This window comes from Belonocnema kinseyi, chromosome 7, assembly GCF_010883055.1.
Source record: "Belonocnema kinseyi isolate 2016_QV_RU_SX_M_011 chromosome 7, B_treatae_v1, whole genome shotgun sequence".
Taxonomy (NCBI): domain Eukaryota; kingdom Metazoa; phylum Arthropoda; class Insecta; order Hymenoptera; family Cynipidae; genus Belonocnema; species Belonocnema kinseyi.
In genome coordinates this window covers 104382490-104400705 of record NC_046663.1, presented here as the reverse complement: position 1 = coordinate 104400705, position 18216 = coordinate 104382490, and the positions used below count along the sequence as shown (strand labels likewise).

Below are 18216 nucleotides of genomic sequence, written 5' to 3'. Positions count from 1 at the left end.
TAATTTAAACAGTATACACACCCCTGAAATTAAAAGTGTGTTTTTGTTGTCAAATATCGAAAACTTCACAAAAGAGACAAAACCAAATAAACGTGCAGGAAACGTTTCAAAGCGTCTTTGTCTCTGAAGTTTTAACAATTTTTTGAGGCCTAAAAGTGAGTAAAATGTAAAATAAGGTAATTTTATTCATCTCCATCAAAGAAATATAAAAGAATAATGTATGGAGCAGTTTACACTTTATAGGTTAGATTTCAATGTCAATTGTTCCCGCCAAAATCTACATTTTTTATTATTACTGTTTACTTATTGTAATTGATTGCTAATTTATCATTTGTTGTTTTACTAAAAAGTATTATTTATCTTGTTTATGATTCATTCTTGTACGTATATGGCAATGGGAGCAATTATCGAGGGGGATGAATGCTACTGTCGGCGGTCAAAGAAAAAAATACTATTTTCATTATTTTTAAATTTACACCTGATATTAATTTTTATGATTCAGAAGCTTATTAATAAATTCTGGGAATATTCTCTTTTTATTGTTTCTCTATATACCTGACTATTGAATTCAATTTTTAATTGAATCCTTAAAACCCTTATAGATTTACATTGAAGAATATAATTAAAAGATATTATTTTGAAGAAATGTTTGAAAATAGTGTTAATGAGAGCCTTGCTGGAAGAATTTTAAATTGAGAACTTTCCAGTTAGAATAATTAAAATAAATATTTTAAATAAATAACAATTAAAATTGAATAACGTTACAGGAAGGCGAAAAAAACAATGTTAAAGTGAAAGTCTTCAGAATTAGATGATTTTAAATTGAAACATATGAAATTATATTCAAAATTAAATATTCAACATTTTACACTCTATTTCAGATATAAAATCTTATCAATTCACCACTTTTGAGCTTGAAGTGTTGAAAATAAAATAATCCGAAATTAAATGAGTTCAAACTTGAATCATTCCAGATTTGAAGTGTTTGAAACTACAATTTCTGGTAGAGAAATCGCAATGGATTCTGATCCCAATCCGATAGAAAATCCCGAGTTCACGCTGGAAGACACCTATGATCTCTTGAAGGACGTCAAAGAAGAAAAGCAAAACGAAATAGACGAGCTAACAGAAGCTATAAGAAACAATGAAGTTAGCAGTCTAGGTCCAAACGTGACTATCGACAACATTGTTCAGAAACAGCTGGAAGTGCTGGAAAGTTTAGAAAAACTAGTGAAAGAAAAAGATCCTAGAAACTTCCCGATTCTGAAATCTGCCGATCTCTACTCTACTGCCATTCAGGGTTTGGAGGATGAAGTTCATAATATGGACGCACTTCTCAAACGAATGCAGAATGAAGTATCGACTCTGAAAGCCGACGTTAATTAGTACATCATTACTCAATTATTATATCTAATTTATATTGATAAACTTTTAAAGTTCTCATTTTTCCTGAAATGAGGAGTACAACTTTGAAGTTGCACACTTTTTTGGTACTTTTTTTAGACAAGTACTCATATTTTTCAGTTTCTTTTTATTTAAAAAAATGAAGAAAGGTTTGCCTAAAGAAATTACCTAACAAAAATCAATCATAATAGAAAAAGTCAATGGGTATCTTAACAAATCTCAAAATTAGTGTATGGATTGATGAACACCTTCAATTTACGCGTTAGTACAATGTGCTTTAAAAATTCATGTACCTGAAGTTCAGAACATTCAAATGAATGAAACAGTTTTTCCTATTTTTATTTTATCAAAGAATATTGTTTTAACTACAATCAAAATAATACATTCGAAGTTTATTCTGTAATCTGTTTTTACCATATAAATTGAATAAATATTTTAGCGTTATTTCTTGTTTACAAAGCCATCAAGAAAAATGTTCATTTGAACGTTCAGAACTTCAGGTACTTTAAAAATTCTTATTTCAGAGTTTTTTTATTTTCGTGTATGTCCATATTGTTAAATGCTTTTAAAGATCCTAAACACATAAATTTCAAAATCTATAGGAATGAGAAAAGAATTTTATCAGGCATTTGAGGCTTTTCTGCTGGTAGAAAAACATTAGAAAAAATTTGATATGTCTGGAAAATCATAGATATAAATAAAAATTTCCTTAATGTATTTTATTGCTTATCGAAAAATAATTTTTTTTAAATGAAGAATTTTCTATACAAGACAGTTGAATTATCAAATTAAAAAATTTGAAATTTTGATAAAAGTCAATTTTATATCCTAAAAGACTAATTACCAATAGAATACAAAAACTCTCAATCCAGCAGTTGAACTTTTAACTAAACTATATTATTTTTCAACAAAAATTTAAATTTTTACTTTAAAAAGAACCATTTGCGACCAAAAAAGGAATAGGTAAATTTTCAATTACAAAAGTAATTTTTCAATAAAAAACAAGATTTGTCAACAAAACAGTTCAATTTCCAACGAAAGAGATGAATTTTTAACTAAAATTTTGAATCGTCAACCAAAAAATTCATTTTCAAGTTTTTTTTCATTTTTAAGATATTAGTTCAACTTAAAAACCTAGTTGTTCAATGTTTAACCAACAAGATGAATTTTTAAACAAAAAGATTAATTTGTTATAAAAAAAACGAATTTTAAACCAAATAAAAGAATTCTCAATCAGAAAGTTGAATTTTCATTTAAAAAAGATGAATTTTTAAACCAAAAGAATAATTTGCTACCAAAAAGGACGAATTTTCAATAAAATTCAAGAATTCTTATCAAAAAATTAGAATTTTCAACTAAAAAAGATGAGTTTTTAAACGAAAAGATTAATTTACTGCCAAAAAAAAAGAATTTTTAACAAAATTCAAGAATTCTCAACCAAAAAGTTAAATTTTTAAGAAAGAAATTTGTTTTAATTTTTAAGAAATTAGTTCAACTTTAAAACCTAGTTGCTCAATGTTTAACCAAAAGCATGAATTTTTAAAGAAAAATATTAATTTTCTACAAAAAAATTAATTTTTAACAATATTCAAGAATTCTCAACCAAAAAGTTAAATTTTTAAGAAAGAAATTTATTTTCATTTTTAAGAAATTAGTTCAACTTTAAAACCTAGTTGTTCAATATTTAACCAAAAAAAGGATTTTTTAAACAAAAAGATTAATTTTCTACAACAAAAAAACAAACAAAAAACGAATTTTCAACCAAATTCAAGAATTCTCAACCAAATGTTGAATTTTCAATTAAAAAGATGAATTTTTAAACGGAAAGATTAATTTATTGTCAAAAAGTACGAATTTTCAATAGAATTCCAGAATTCTCATAAAAAAGTTGACTTTTCATCTAAAAAAGATGAATTTTTAAACGAAAAAATTAATTTATTACCACAAAAGACGAATTTTTAACAAAATTAAAGAATTATGAACTCAAAAGTTGAATTTTCAATGAAGAAAGAAGAATTTTTGAACAAAAAGATTAATTTACTACCAAAAAAGGACGAAGTTGAAATAAAATTCAAGTGTTTTTAACCCAAAATTTAAAGTTTCAGCTAAAAAAGGTAACATTTTAAACAACAAGGTTATCGTACTACCAAAAAAGACGAGTTTTGAAAAAATTCAAGAATTCTCAACCAAAAAGTTTAATTTTCAACTAAAAACATAAATTTTTGGAAAAAAAAAGATTAATTTTCTACCGGAAACATTCATCATCTGGAAACGTACTAAAAACTTAACCTTCATGTACTTTTAGAAAAAAAATTCTCTAAATTCGTGTAACGTGCAACGTTACTTTGACTGGACCCCCCCCCCCCCCCCCCCCCCCCCCCCCCCCCCCCCCCCCCCCAACTGGTAACGTAGTTCATGGACGCTTCCATTATTTACATACAGAAAAGTATAATGAAATATTCCTTTTAACTACGTTCTTTTTTAGTCTTCTACACATTAAATTTTTATTTAAAAACTAATTTTTGACTGATTTAAAAAGGCTAATTTTTAAATGCATTTTTTATTTAAACACTAATTTTTGACTAATTTAAAAAGACTCATTTTGTAATACTTCGTTTTTTTTCTTATGTTAGTTCCATATATGAATTCGAAGCCTGCTGTAATTGCGACATTAACATAGAAGAATTAAAAATCTAGATGAAAATACCTAATTATCGTCAATATTTGTTTCAGTCTAGAGGACAAAAAAGCTGGTTTTGAAAAAATGAAAGAAGCTGCTTTGAACGCCACTGAGGACAAAACTAAAAATACATATGAACAAGAATATGCAGCCACTAAACGTCTCTTTTCTGATGTCAAATCCGATCTCGTGAGTCTAATTAAAAATATTTCCACAATTTGAAGATCTCTATCCATCATTGAAAGCTTTAAAATTCAATTATGGTAACAATTTCAGAAAACTGTTATCCAAACGATGTTCCCAGGAAATGATGGATTGAACAATTTTCTTCTAGTGAGTAGCAAGCAAATTTAAAAAATCGTCAGTTGCAAGAAAATATATTAAAAAAAGATTTGAAAATACTCAGTTCCTAACACCTTTAATTTTTCAGGATCTCAGCAGGGCACAATTAAAAGGTGGCGACGACGTATACGTTGACATTACTCCAGACACGATTTACTACACAAATTTCTTGATATCAACAGGCATAATTACTCTCCACCCTAACAACAAGAACAAGGCTAAGATGCTGGATTTATTATAATTACATAATAAATTAAAATTTTCTAAGGAACGAGTAAAAAGTGCAAGTACACTGGGAACCCCATTTAAGTAACAGCCATTTAAATAGTTCCTAGAATTATAGTATAAATTGCATCAGCTGTTAGCATGCGTCGAAATCCGGTAGAAATGGTTCACACGGCCCTCAATTTTAACGTTCGGGGCAAGCGAATGTTGTATTTAATTTGATTTAAGGCTATTTACGACCATGTCTGAACCGCACGTAAATGAGATTCCCAGTGTGTTGTAATAAATCAGTGACAGATGTAAATATTACAAGTCAGCGAGTACAAAGCTTCACATTTTATTGACACTGGTAAAAAGAGGGACCAAACTTACATGAACTGTCCTTAGAATAAAAGTTTTACTATTCTTATAATGATCACAATTAATAAACTATATTTTAAAGATTAAATTAGGCGAAGGTTTTTATTTATTTACCACATGAAAGGAGCCCTTTCTCTCAATAATCTCACACCTATGCGTTCCCATTCTTGTCGACCAATCCAAAGTTCTTGGGCTGATTCTAAGCAACTTAGAATTGCTGCACCTTTCCACGCAGTTATTCCTGGATCCATTTCCTTTGGTTGCGTTATTATATCTAATTGTTCTGAAATTATCATTTTTATTAGAATTCATGAAATATATTAATCCTTAGATCAGGGTGCCGCTTCATAGGATGATTGCAAATTCCAGGTAACTTCCAGGTTATTACGTATTCGAAAAATGATATATCGTCAAAATCATTTGAAAAACTTTAATTAATGTTGTAGATAAAAAATTATTTATCTCCTATACTGCTCTAAGTCATACAGTATAGTTCAGGGTGGCGATTTTAATCGAGGAAAAAAAAATCCCGGTCATTTCCCGGTTAAAAAACATTTTTCACGGTCATTGAAATTTAATTATTTGAAATTTTGAAGCTAATTTTTTTCATTTGAAGTTGTAAAATTGAACAGCAAATTATAAAATTGAAGGTGAAACTCTTGAATTTTAAACTTTTAAAATTAAAGCATAACATTTTTCAATTCAAACGCTCAATAATTTACATGTATAAAATGGAAACTTTTAATACTTCAATTAAATAATGTAGAATTAAATTCCGTTAAACTGCTATCATTTCCATTCCTTTAAATGGAAGAATGAATTAACAAATTTTCAAAATTAAAACATTTAAAGAAATTTCAAGTTAGAAACATTAAAAATTGAAAGATTGCAATTTTTTCTAAATTGAACGCTTTCTAAGAAAAAATGTAATTAGTTCAGTCTTAAGTCGTTACAGATTAATAAAGGCTCAATTGTTATTAATACATCTAATTTAGTTTTAAGATCTTTTTAAATACATTAACACATTTTTTTGTAATAAAAATCCACAAAAGTTATAAAATTTTGTTTTAAAATTATTCGAATTTTTCCCATAACATTGAATAAACCGCGCAAAATTAAACTAATTGCCTTAAAATCTTCCACATTACTCTTTCACCATGTTGGAAATCATTTTTAATATTTTTTTAAAATTAATTTTTTAAAGAAAAAAATCATTCTGTATTTTCCTAAGGATATAAATAAAACTTTTTATTTTTAGAACCCTTCAAAACGCTTAAACAGCTCCTAAATCTTTGGCTTGATATCTCCAAAAATATACATTTTGTTTGAAATTGTTTGAAACCTTTTAAAGTATTAAATTATGTTTAAATATTTTCAAAACCTCTAAATATCTCTTAAATTTACTCGAATTTTGTCTTAATTAATTTCTGTTTAATTGTTATTTAATCATTAAACTTGTTTTGAAATCTTTTTAAATATTCTGTTACAATTAATTTCTTAAAATTAAAAATCGTTTTCATTTTCCCAGGAATCTTAAGGCCATGTGATGAGTGCGTCACGTGACCAGATTCCTACCTTACCGCCAGTTTTTTTATTTCCCAACTTATTATCACATGAAACGCCACATAGAGTTGAAAATTTGGGATACTAAACAAGAAGCACTAAGAATGGTGGGTCTGGTCCTAAATTTTTATAATTATAAAAAAAATTTGTAATTTAAATAATTTTTTTTGCTTTTTTCATCATTATTAAAATTTAGGACCAGACCCACCTTTATTAGTGCTTCTTATTCATTATCTCAAATTTTCAACTCGATGTGGCGCTTCGTGTGAAAATAAGTTTCGTAAATAACAAAAGTGAGGGTAAGGTAGGAATCTGGTCACGTGACTCACTCGATACATGTCCTTAAGGGCATGTGATACTTACAGTTTCCCCGGCTCTTTTTCCACAAAAATGAAAATTTTTAAAAACTGAATTCGTAGATGCAATAAAATATCATAACGGACCTCCCTAGACTCTTTTTGATGGATAATAACAAAAAATTTTATTGTGCTAAATAAAAATTTTCTGCATAAGCATTATTTTGAGGTTACGTCGTTTTTCATCTCTGCCTTTCCGACAATCTGGAAATTATTTATGAAATAAACTTTTTCATTGCCTGCAAACAAGGTTAGTTCCGGGAGATTAGTTACTATGTTTATTTGTAAGTCCAAAGTTTTCGGCCAGAAATATTGTGTAGTTTGGAAGTAACGCTCGGGTGAATTGTAACACACATAACCTCGAAATATACACGCACGTTGTTAGCAATATCAAAAATTTTTTGATAAAAAAACACAAAAAAAATGTGTGGGGACGTCCGTTAGAATGTCCGCTATAATTTCCCAGATTTTGAAGGCTAAATATATACTATTATATATATATACTATTTCCTAAGCGCTATGCAAATTAATCACATTTTGCTAAATTAAAACTTTTTTAAGTTAACCTACAAAAGAAAGTGTGTGAGGACGTCCGTTAGCACGTTCGCTATCATTTCCCAAATTTTTAAGACAAAATATTTATTATTCTAGAAAAAAAGCCGGGGGAACCTAAAACTGGTAAAATCGACAATTTTTTAAGTATCACATGCCCTTAAGACAATTTTTTATGATCTAAAACCGTTAAAAAATCATTAAAAAGATTCAATATTTTATTTCTAAATTTCAAAAATCTATATTTTGTTTTAAATGTTTTGAAATCTTTTTAAAACTTCTAAATATCTTCTAAAACAGTTTCAAACAATTCATTTCCAACTTTTTAGTTTTGAATATTTGATTTATATTTACTCATTTAAATCAATAGTCAACTATTGCCAAGTATTCAAAAATTGTTATTTTCTTTAATTAATTAAACTCAATTTTAATTATTTAAAAATGGAGTATTGAAGACTCAGACAATATTTCAATATTATTTAAAGTTGAATAGAAGCGTTTAATTATAAATCTATTAATTTAAAATTATTTAAAAATTGAAAATGGTTTATAAAATTTCAATCGGACATTTACATTCATTTAATTAATAAGGCTTTTGAATTGTAAAATAAATCATTGCGGAATTTTTTATATTCGAACTACAGTTCAACTTAAAAAATTTCAATTTCACATGCTATTATTTTTTAATTGCCCAAGTCTTTAAAACTGTATTTTAACATTCTTTCAGTTGAAAACTTAACATTAAAAAGAAGTTGAAATGAAGCTTATTTTGAAGTGAATTATATCATCTGATATATAAACTGATTGGATAGACTTTTCTTCATAAAAAAAAGGTAAAATTCCTATTCAAAAAACATATTCACTGCCACTTCCCGGTTTTCCTGGTCTCAAAAAATATTGATCCTACTGCTAGCAAACTCATTATTTAACTCTATAAAACCTATAACGAGTAAAATAAAGAATTCTTTTACAAAATAATTGTTTTCTGCCTAGAGCAAATTCATGTCTGAAATCAAATATTGATTACTTTTTCACAATCGAAAGGAAATCTCTATCTCAATCCATTAACCATAAAAATCAAGGTCTTGAAATTATATTCCAGGCCACGCTATTAGATTCTTAAACTTAAAAATTACCTGCTCTGTACATGTATGGAATCTGAAGAGATATCCTATTATGAAGCCACATCCCAATTCCTTGGAACTTCATTCCAGAACCGACAACTAACACACAGCTATACATTTTTCTCTTTAAATCATCCGTTGCTGAAAAGCACAAAAAAGGTTAAAAATTAGTATTTATTTAATACAGTTGTGTGAATAAGGAAACCAAAGTTCTACTAACGACATCTGTCGATGCTTTGCAAAACGGCATGATCGAGCCCCAAAAGTTGTTGAGGACCCATCACAAATTCTCGAGGGGCATCCATTTCCCTATTTTGTAAAGCTATAGGGGCAGAATCGACAGTATCGACGACGACTTCTTCTTCACCGGCGACTGCAGGAGTTGCTATTTCTTCTTGCGCATCTAAAGTTTGTTCTAAACTCTCTTTAATTCCTCTTCGCTATTAGAAAATATATGGGAGTTATATATCAAACATAAGATAAGAAAATTTACAAATACTTTTTTTACATTCTCATCATTTGTAAATGAGAAAGTTTTAGAACTGTCCGAAATTTCACACCACGGGTTTTCAAGGGATCTCCAAGTTCTGAGACCCCCTGAAGCCGAAAATCAAAGTTTAGCAATGGCATCTGTTTGTATATCTGTCCGACCGACAACACGATAATTCGCGAAAAATTAACGGATCAAATCGAGCTTTGGCAAAGAACGAGTTCGTCAAACAACGAAAGATACGTGAAAAAAGATTGAAAGAAAAATGTAAGCTCTTCAAAAATATCTAAAATTTTTGTTTCAACCATTTTCAGATAGGACTGGTTTTTTGTTTTGTTTTATATATCGAAAGTAAATAAGTAGAAAATTATAATTTTAAGCTAAACGATAGATAAGTAAAAAAGTTTAGGAGAAAGATATTGTAGCATTTTAAAAGACTATGCAAAAAATCGAACATTCAAATTTTGAACCAAAGGACGCATAATATGGGAAAAATCTTAGGAAGTAATTATAGCTATTGAAAAGTCCTATACAATTTCTCGGAACTAATCTTTGATAAGACTTGTCAGTTTGGTTACATTTAGCGAACATACTATGAAAAAAATAAAATATTCAAATTTTGAATCAAACGTCGTGAGATACGGAAAAAAGTTTCAATGATGAATTGAAGCTTTTAAAAAGTTCTAAAAACTGTGTCTTAATCATTTTGTGATTGTACTTTACATTTTGGTTTTATTTATTGAAAATACTATGGGGAAATTAAAAATTAAATTTTCAAACCAAACGGTGTAAGATACGCGTAAAAAACTCAAGAAGGAATTGCAGCTTTTAAAAACTCCTACAAAAATGTATTCGAATAATTTTTATAGGACTTGTCACTTTCGTTATATTTTTCAAAATACTACGACAAAAATCGAAAATTCAAATTTTGAGCCAAAAGACGAGAAATACGGGGAAACATTTTTGAAGCGATTTTAGGGTTTAAGAATTTCTACAAAACTTCTTTGAACCATTTTTTAAAAGAAATCCTCGTTTTTAATTTATTTTTCGAACGTGATATAAACAAATCTAAAATTCCAATATTACACCAAAAGAGATTTTAGAGCACCTTTGAGATAGAGATTTTAGGATAGTTTTTTTTTTAAATAGTTGGATATTTTTCTTCATCCATCAGAAATAATATGAAAAACAAAATCCTATTGTTAGCATAACAACGTGAGATAGAGAAAATTGTCCAAAGGAAGGATGGAACCTCAAAGCTTACAGAGCTTTGAGCAATTTAATCTTAAACTATACATAATTATGTAAAAAATTCAGAATATGATGCATGAACATACTAGGATCTAAAAGAGATGCTTTCGATAAAGTTTCATTCAAGCATCCAAAGTGCAAATACTGATTATCCTAGCTTAAATTGCGAGGTCTAAATAATAGAACTTTAAATTTTTAATATTTCCAGTAACTCACACTAGTTTCTCTTAAATAATTCTCGTCGTGTGGATCCTCCGGATCTCCAGTAGATCTTTTTTGAACGTGGACATTGTGTGTTCCCGTTACTCTGAAGAGTTCGGGTTGAAAGAGACTTAGAGGCGCCACTAAACACTCGTCGCCTACCTGCATTTAGAAGGTTCAATTATTTTTCATTATTCGAAATAAGTTTTTGAACGCTTATTTTCCCTTCTCTCTATGTACAAATTTATTGGCGGAACTGACCTGCAAAGTATAATTTTCGCTCCGTTGTTTCGGTTTCTTGACGATAAATGTCTTTTCCTGAGATCCACAGACATTCAAATCAACATGGCAAAAGTCCTTTTTCAATTGACTAAGTAACAATGCATCGAGTTTATCAGAGGGATCACAATTTTTGTACGGAAAGGCACATTTCTGCAAAAGCCAGAAGAATGTTTGCGAGATATCACCACCGCCGTAATCCATCCGAACTCTGGTATTTCTATGAGAAATTCCGTCTTCAACACACGACACTGATGTTTTTTGATCTCCTACGTCTACGACACAGGCGTAACCCAAACCTGCACCGAATGTAGCAGCCACATGATCCTTGAACATAACATTTCTGAATAATTTTGAATTTTTATTACACAATAATATTTAGTATTTCCGAAAGGTTCAGCACTCGAATTTAGAATTTAATCCAGACTTCACAAAGATTTGACAAAGAATTCAAAATACTTCATGAAGATTTCAGAAAGATTTGGAAGATTCAGAAAATTTAAAAAATTTGAATCGTTTCAGATTGAATTCGGAAGGATTTCAAAAATTTTACAAAAATTTAAAAGGTTTCACAAATACTTACCAGAGTGTTCTAGAAAAAGGACTTTTTGGAAAAGTGAAAATGCTCCCCGATTTTTTTAAACAAGTTACGTAAAAAAGATTGATTAATGAAATTATATTTCTTATCCATAACAACAAATGAATAAAAAATTATTGGAACCATCATTATATATATATCATTATATATCATTATATATATCATCTAGCAGAGTTACGAGTAAAAAATTGAAATCTTTAAAAAAAAAATTTCGTCTGTAGACAATTGTAAATTATTGCTTTTTCGTAATTATTAGAAATTTTCATTCAGAATAATTTTTTTTAGAGTAACATACATTCAGTGTAATTAGCCAAAAGATGTTTTTCTTCAAACAAGCTTATCGTATCTCAACATTTTTTATGTAACAAATATTGATCAGCTGTACATCTACAACTTTTATCGATATCTTATTTTCGTAAGGTGAATAACTATGCTAATACAAGGGAAAAATTATTGAAAACTAGAGTTAAATGTTTTTTTGCTTTTCAGACTGTAAAATCACTGTGACATGCATATATTACAGTACTTGCACAGTGTTCTGAAATATAGTTACAAAAGTAACTTGTAATATAAAAATGCTTTCCAATATTTAACACACTTAATAATTAAGAAATTAAAAAAATTATATGAATCGCAAAAATCAATGGGGCTCTAGTTTTTAATCGTTTCCCTGGTGTATTGTCATACTTATTCACTTTACGATAATAAGATATCATTAAAAAAAGTTGTAGAGATGTAAAAATGAAAAATAGTTCTTAGTTTAAACATTGTTAGATACAATAAGCTTGTTTGAAGAAAACCCGCTTTAGGTGCTAGAAAAAACATTTTTTTTTTTATTGTATAATGATTATAAATAAAGAACATTTTCACTGATTGATATGAAATTTGCAGAAAACTGGTTGAACATGCATTAGAACTTTAAGCGATACATGAGACCATTTAAAAAATTTCTTGCAAACTGCAAAGGGCGAAAAATATCATTTTTCTGCAAAAACATAAAAAATGACAATTTTTCAGCTGATTTTCTTTGCGCCTAAAGAATTTAAAAAAATGGTTTAGTACATTAAAAACTGAGAAAATGGTCTTCTGGTATTATTATTCTAAAAAAAACCATGCCGAATGGAAATATCTAATTATTACAAGAAGCAATAATTTTAAATTGCCTATAGACGTCAAAAACTAACAACAAAATTTGTTTCACAATTTTAATAGCTGTCTTGATTGATAGTATGAACAATCTTTATTCATTACTTGTTACGAATGAAAAAATTCATTAAAAGATTAAGATTATTTTTTCGCCTTTTTTTGGATCATCTTATGATTCACAAATTTTGCAAATATGTTAATGTTTTCACAATGATTTAAATTATTTCACAAATACTTTAAGATTTGAAAAGATTTCATAAAGATTTCAAAGATTATAAAATGCTTCTAAAATTTCAAACGTGTTCAAAAATTTTCAAAGACAATGTTAATACTGCAAATATTTCAGAAAGATACAAAAAATTGCAATGACTTCAAGAAGATTGCCAAGATTTCACAAATATTTAAAAAGATTCCATAAAGATTTCAAAGATTACAAAAAAATTCAAACATTCTCAAAATTTTTTCAAAGATATAAATACTTCAAATATTTCAAAGATTAAAAAAATATTTTAAAACATTGCGAAGATTTCACAAAAATTTCAAAAGATTTCAAACATGAAAAAAAATGTCGAACATTTCAAGTTAAACAAATTTTTCCGATTTCGAAAAGATTTCAGGCAGATTTTAAAAATGCCAATTACTTCAAGAAGAATAAAAAGATTTTAATGACTTTTCAAATAATTCAATGATTTCAGAAAAATTTGTAGAATTTCAAAAGATTCCATAAAGATTTCAAAGATTACAAAAAAACTTCAAACATTCTCAAAATTTTTCAAAGATGTAAATACTTCAAATATTTCAAAGATTACAAAAAATGTCGAACATTTCAAGTTTTAAAAAATGTTCAGATTTATGAAAAGATTTCAGAAAGATTTAAAAAATGTCATTGACTTCAAGAAGATTGCAAAGATTTCACATAACATATTTTAATGACTTGACAAATATTTTTACGATTAAAAAAATATTTCTAAGATTTCAAATGACCTCACAGATCCCACAAAGTTTTCAAAAGATTTGACAGATTTCACGAAGGCTCATACTCAATACAAATGCCTGATATAATTATTTATAATAAAGGACTATTTTACTTTACGCAACAGACCTGTAGAAGAAAGCAGCCTCCGAATCCAATTTCACACAACATTAAACTCGTTAGTTCCTTCAGGTACTGTCTATTATAAATATCAGGGATGATGAGAATTGCTCGATAGTGTTTCAGATCCCTGAGAGGAATGTCCATTTTTTTAGTGAGGACGTATTCCCAAATTACTTTTAAATCTGCTAAAACTGCTTTTAAACTTCCGCCAGGACCAGAATGAACATTGAGTTCTCCTCTTCTGTATGGAAAGTGAATATTGAAATTCTCGGAGGGATTCAAAGATAGGATTTCGTCTCCTATTATCACGTCTTGATCGGTTTTAATCCATTCTCCTGAAAATGGAGACAAAATTTCGGGATTCGACCTACGATTGAAAGCTGCAATTTGTTGAGGAGGTGTTGCGTATCTTCTTCTTCCGTCGGATTGAAGGCAAGATTGGAGAGTGTGTGATACTTGGAGGCGAGAGTCTTCCATTGCTTGAGTCAATTCTTTTGTCTGGAAAAAATATCAATTTGAGTTTCAGTGAAGTGAGAGTTTTTTTAATCAGAACATTTTCTTTTATTCAAAACCAGGCAGGACATGATTAATAGCATTGAAGTTTGAATATCTTTATTTTACAACTCCTGCAACCACATCGATCAGATATTTTAGTTAAATTTTTAAATTATAATTTTGTTAGCAAATTGTTCTTCTTACACGAGGCACAAGTGGAGGAAGAAAAGTATCCTTGTGCTGCAAACCTCCTGGAAGCCTTTTTCTCGCCACTGCATTTATTAATGTACAAGGATTTAAATCCGAGGCCCGACCCATTCGAAGATACAAGGATCCAGGATGGATTATAATTACAGTCTGGGCCTGTATTTGCTGTAAAAATCAGATTCTAAAAGTGTGCTTAAACACAGTTATTTAAATATAAAATTCAAGCAACATAATTTAAATTACGTATTAAAGAACTCAAATCTTAGTCTATGTTTTTAATGGCTAACGGTGAATAATAATGTTAATAATTTGTTACAATTTATCATCTTGCATGTCCTTGCATCCCTTTATTGTTTTTTAACAAACATCATACAAAATTTAAACTTTTTGGATTCAAATGTTAAAATTAAAATCAAATTTTGAAGGAAGAAAAATAAAAATGATTTCAGAATGTGAGACTTTTCGATTCAAATAATAAAGTATTTAAAAAATAAAGAAAATAGTTCAATAAATATCGAACTAAAAAGTTATTTTTAATAAAATAAAAAAGTAGATATACATAGTATTTATGTGACTTTTTATTTTTTTTACTTAACTTCCTATAGTTAAATTATTAAAAATACGGAACTAAAAATAAATAATATTCTTGGAATTAGATAAGTATCAAAAGGACAATCAAAAATTGAGCATTTAAAAATAAAAAAACTCACCTCCGCACACGATTCTTGAAATACGGGCATGGTTATTAAAGTAAAGAACAATTTTAATTCGCAATAGTCAGGGAGTCATCACATTAATTTCATTAATAAAAACATTCAATAAACAAGACCATCAGCAATCTTTTGTTTACATGTGAAATTTACATTTTGAGGTTATGTATGGGTCTAGGCGGTCTATCAGTTCCTTTCAAAATTGCTTTTTCTTATCTAAAAATAAAAAACACACAAGAACATTATGAAGACAAAAAATAAAAAGATTATCTACAATTCCGGTGGACGAGAGAATAAATAAACATTAATGATGATTTTCGATTCTATATTCACGGTTTGATTCACATGACATTTGACATGAATGACGTCAGATTTGATTTCCTGTGCGAAGTTGGCAGATATCGGAACAGCTGTTCTGAGCTGTTCTGCTGGTTGGTTACTTTGACAGTGGTAGACGGATAAAGCGAATGATTTATCCAAAATTAAGGCATTTAAATGATATCGCGAATATTCCGTGGAGAAAATGAGAATGCCGCCGTCAAGAGAAAACGACAAATCGACACCCTGAAAATTTTTAATGACCAGTAAGTGAATTTTCAAACTTAGTAATCTCTACTTAACCTCCTCTGTTAACATCGTTGGCTTTGTAAAGATCGCTAGACAATAGTCTCTTATTCAATACCACAAATTTCCCTATGTGTAATCACTGAAATTTAACTGTCATTGCTCTAAACTTCAAAGAATTATAGGTTAAAAATTCTTATAAATTTGATAACAATTTCATTGTAGAATTAGGATTTCCATGATAAACATATTTTTTGCGCGAGTATCTGCTCCATTGAAATTGTTCGTCACAGATAAATTATTTCTTCCTGAGGTATTGAGCTTTTTTTTGGAGGGGGGGGGGGGGGGGGGGGATGTTATTTTAGTTTTAATGAAACTTCATTTGAAGTTTCATTTTTCTATTTTGACTTATTAGAGGAAGAATGCTTGATTATTATTGTTTAATGATGTTTTTTTACTTTACTTTGTCTTTACTTTTTTTTTACGGGAAATGAAGTGACAATCACGTAAATATGCAAATTCAAAGATTAGTGGTATTAATGTGCATAGAGTATTGAATACTATTTAAATTGCATAGGGGAAACCTGCCTATAGCGGATAATTATTTATCAAGAACACAAATAAAAGAAAAATAACCAGTTTTAATTTAATAATATTTATAGTGTCTGAACTATTAACTAAATTAAATGAATTGTTTCACAAGCATTATTATTTTTAATCAATGATTATATCCAATGTAGATTAACTTAAGGGGCGTTTTCCCTACATTTTTTATCACAGTTTTTGACAATTCTTTTTTATTCTAAAAATTATTTATGAGTTAAAGTTACAATTTAATGTAGTTGAAAGTAATTTATGAAGTTCTCTGTTTTGACATTTGTTTTTGCGAAGACTGAAATCGTAAAAACCGAGATTGTTTTTATCAAAGAGTATTCTCATTATCTAATCAGGGATCAATTCATTTATATTTCCCAGTGTGTTAGAATTAAGAGAAGATGTGGAATACCAAGTACAATTTGACGCTGGAGATAGGCGAATGGCCATTTTGGTCTCGCTCTCACCGGAATTTCCTTTGGAAAAGCCAGTACTCAGAGTATCGCCTGCGATAACGCATCCTTGGTGTAATGAGCACAGTGAAATCACAAGTGCGCCGGGTTTACTGAACGTAAGTTAAAAAGGCAACCTTTTTTGGCCTATTTTGACCTCACGAATAATATCATAAACGTTTTTTTAAATCAGTTCACAGTTCACAGCGACCTTGGCCGCGTTGTCCAGGCAATTATCAGAGAATTCAGCAGAAACCCACCGCAACTTATAGAAGATAATTCACCACCGTCTGCTATACCACAAATAGGTATGATCATTAATTATTTTTTTGTATTTTACCTCTTACCTCTTAAATTAATTATCAAGGATAAGTCTTCCCCCTATTCAATTGCATTTTCCCTCTTTTTTCTAATTCCTCTTTTTTTCGGTAGGGTGGTCCAAAGTTATGATAGTAAACATTCGATTTTTATTAATTTTTATTGTTCCTTTAGCTGAAAAATAAACTCCATATTTTTTATTTTTAAATCGGCCGAAATTGGGATTTTTAATGAAAAGGCTTGTTTTCGAAAAAATTGAAAAAATATGTCATTGTTATTAACTTTTTTTTAAATTAATGTTTAAGCACCTCTTAAGGAATGTGCAAGGAATAATTTCCACCCAATAAATTTTCGTTTTGACACCTTCAACCTCCTTGTATGGTACTCGACATTTCTTTTCGAAAATCATGAAGTTATTATTTTCCGGTATATATCTACATATCTGGCGATTATTGAAATAATTTTAATTTGTTGAAAGAATTTTTAACGCATTTAATGAATGCTTCGTGTTATATTTTGTTTGAAAGACAGTTTAAAATTGCTGAAACAATTTTCATTTGCTTAAACAAAATTCCTGTAGATCTTGAAAAGTTAATGAACTTCAAGAATGATATTTACTGCGGAAAACAGATTGCCATTATTTTAAAAACTTATCATCATTACTTGCGCCCTTTCTTAGGACTTATACACTCATTTTTTAAATAATATCTTTTAACGATTTACAGAATGAAAAAATTGTGTAAACAAATGAAACTTATCTAAACAATTGACCGACATTTTTAAGAAAAAATATGACTTTACAAATTATTTTATTTTGTCATTTATCCCATAAAATAATAACCTTTTAAGATTTACTGGGGTAAAATTGTTAAAACTAATTAAAGTATCAATAATTACCAAATATGTCAAAAAATAATTATTATTCTTGAAATTCAGCAACTAAAAACATAATAATAATTAATAATAAGCATAATAATAAATAATAATAAGCAACAAAATGATTGTTGAGGTTTTAAAGGCAAGAAAATTGTTTAAAAAATTGTAATTGTTTAAACAATTATAAATTAGTTTTAAAATAATAAATAATTTTTTGAAATTTCAAACATTAAAAATTTTTTAATTTATATTTTTAAGCCTTCTATTTGTCTTGTAACATATTTCTGGTGTTGCACTTATGTATTTTATGTTAATCAGAGTTCTTTAAAAAAA

At 28.4% G+C, this 18216-nt stretch overlaps 3 protein-coding genes across 3 annotated transcripts in view; 2 read left to right on the top strand and 1 right to left on the bottom strand.

The window, feature by feature from the left end:
* Positions 1-38: 38 nt before the first annotated feature.
* Positions 39-5099, top strand: LOC117177111. The gene is made up of 5 exons (XM_033367604.1): positions 39-155; positions 975-1385; positions 4138-4273; positions 4361-4417; positions 4515-5099. The coding sequence occupies exons 2-5, from the start codon at positions 1018-1020 to the stop codon at positions 4665-4667; spliced, it is 714 nt and encodes a 237-aa protein (XP_033223495.1). The 5' UTR covers positions 39-155; positions 975-1017; the 3' UTR covers positions 4668-5099.
* LOC117177110 (actin-related protein 8) lies at positions 4973-15420 on the bottom strand. The gene is made up of 8 exons (XM_033367603.1): positions 15080-15420; positions 14367-14534; positions 13674-14165; positions 10810-11154; positions 10564-10710; positions 8827-9046; positions 8619-8747; positions 4973-5294 (listed from the first exon to the last, which is right to left on the bottom strand). The coding sequence occupies exons 1-8, from the start codon at positions 15107-15109 to the stop codon at positions 5122-5124; spliced, it is 1704 nt and encodes a 567-aa protein (XP_033223494.1). The 5' UTR covers positions 15110-15420; the 3' UTR covers positions 4973-5121.
* Positions 15421-15505: 85 nt separating this feature from the next.
* LOC117177027 (vacuolar protein sorting-associated protein 37A) overlaps positions 15506-18216 on the top strand; it is a 15471-nt gene continuing 12760 nt past the window's right edge. Inside the window, exons 1-3 of the mRNA XM_033367482.1 lie at positions 15506-15663; positions 16619-16808; positions 16883-16997. Coding sequence (XP_033223373.1) covers positions 15575-15663; positions 16619-16808; positions 16883-16997 — 394 coding nt within the window. The 5' untranslated portion in view covers positions 15506-15574. The remainder of the gene's footprint in view (positions 15664-16618; positions 16809-16882; positions 16998-18216) is intronic.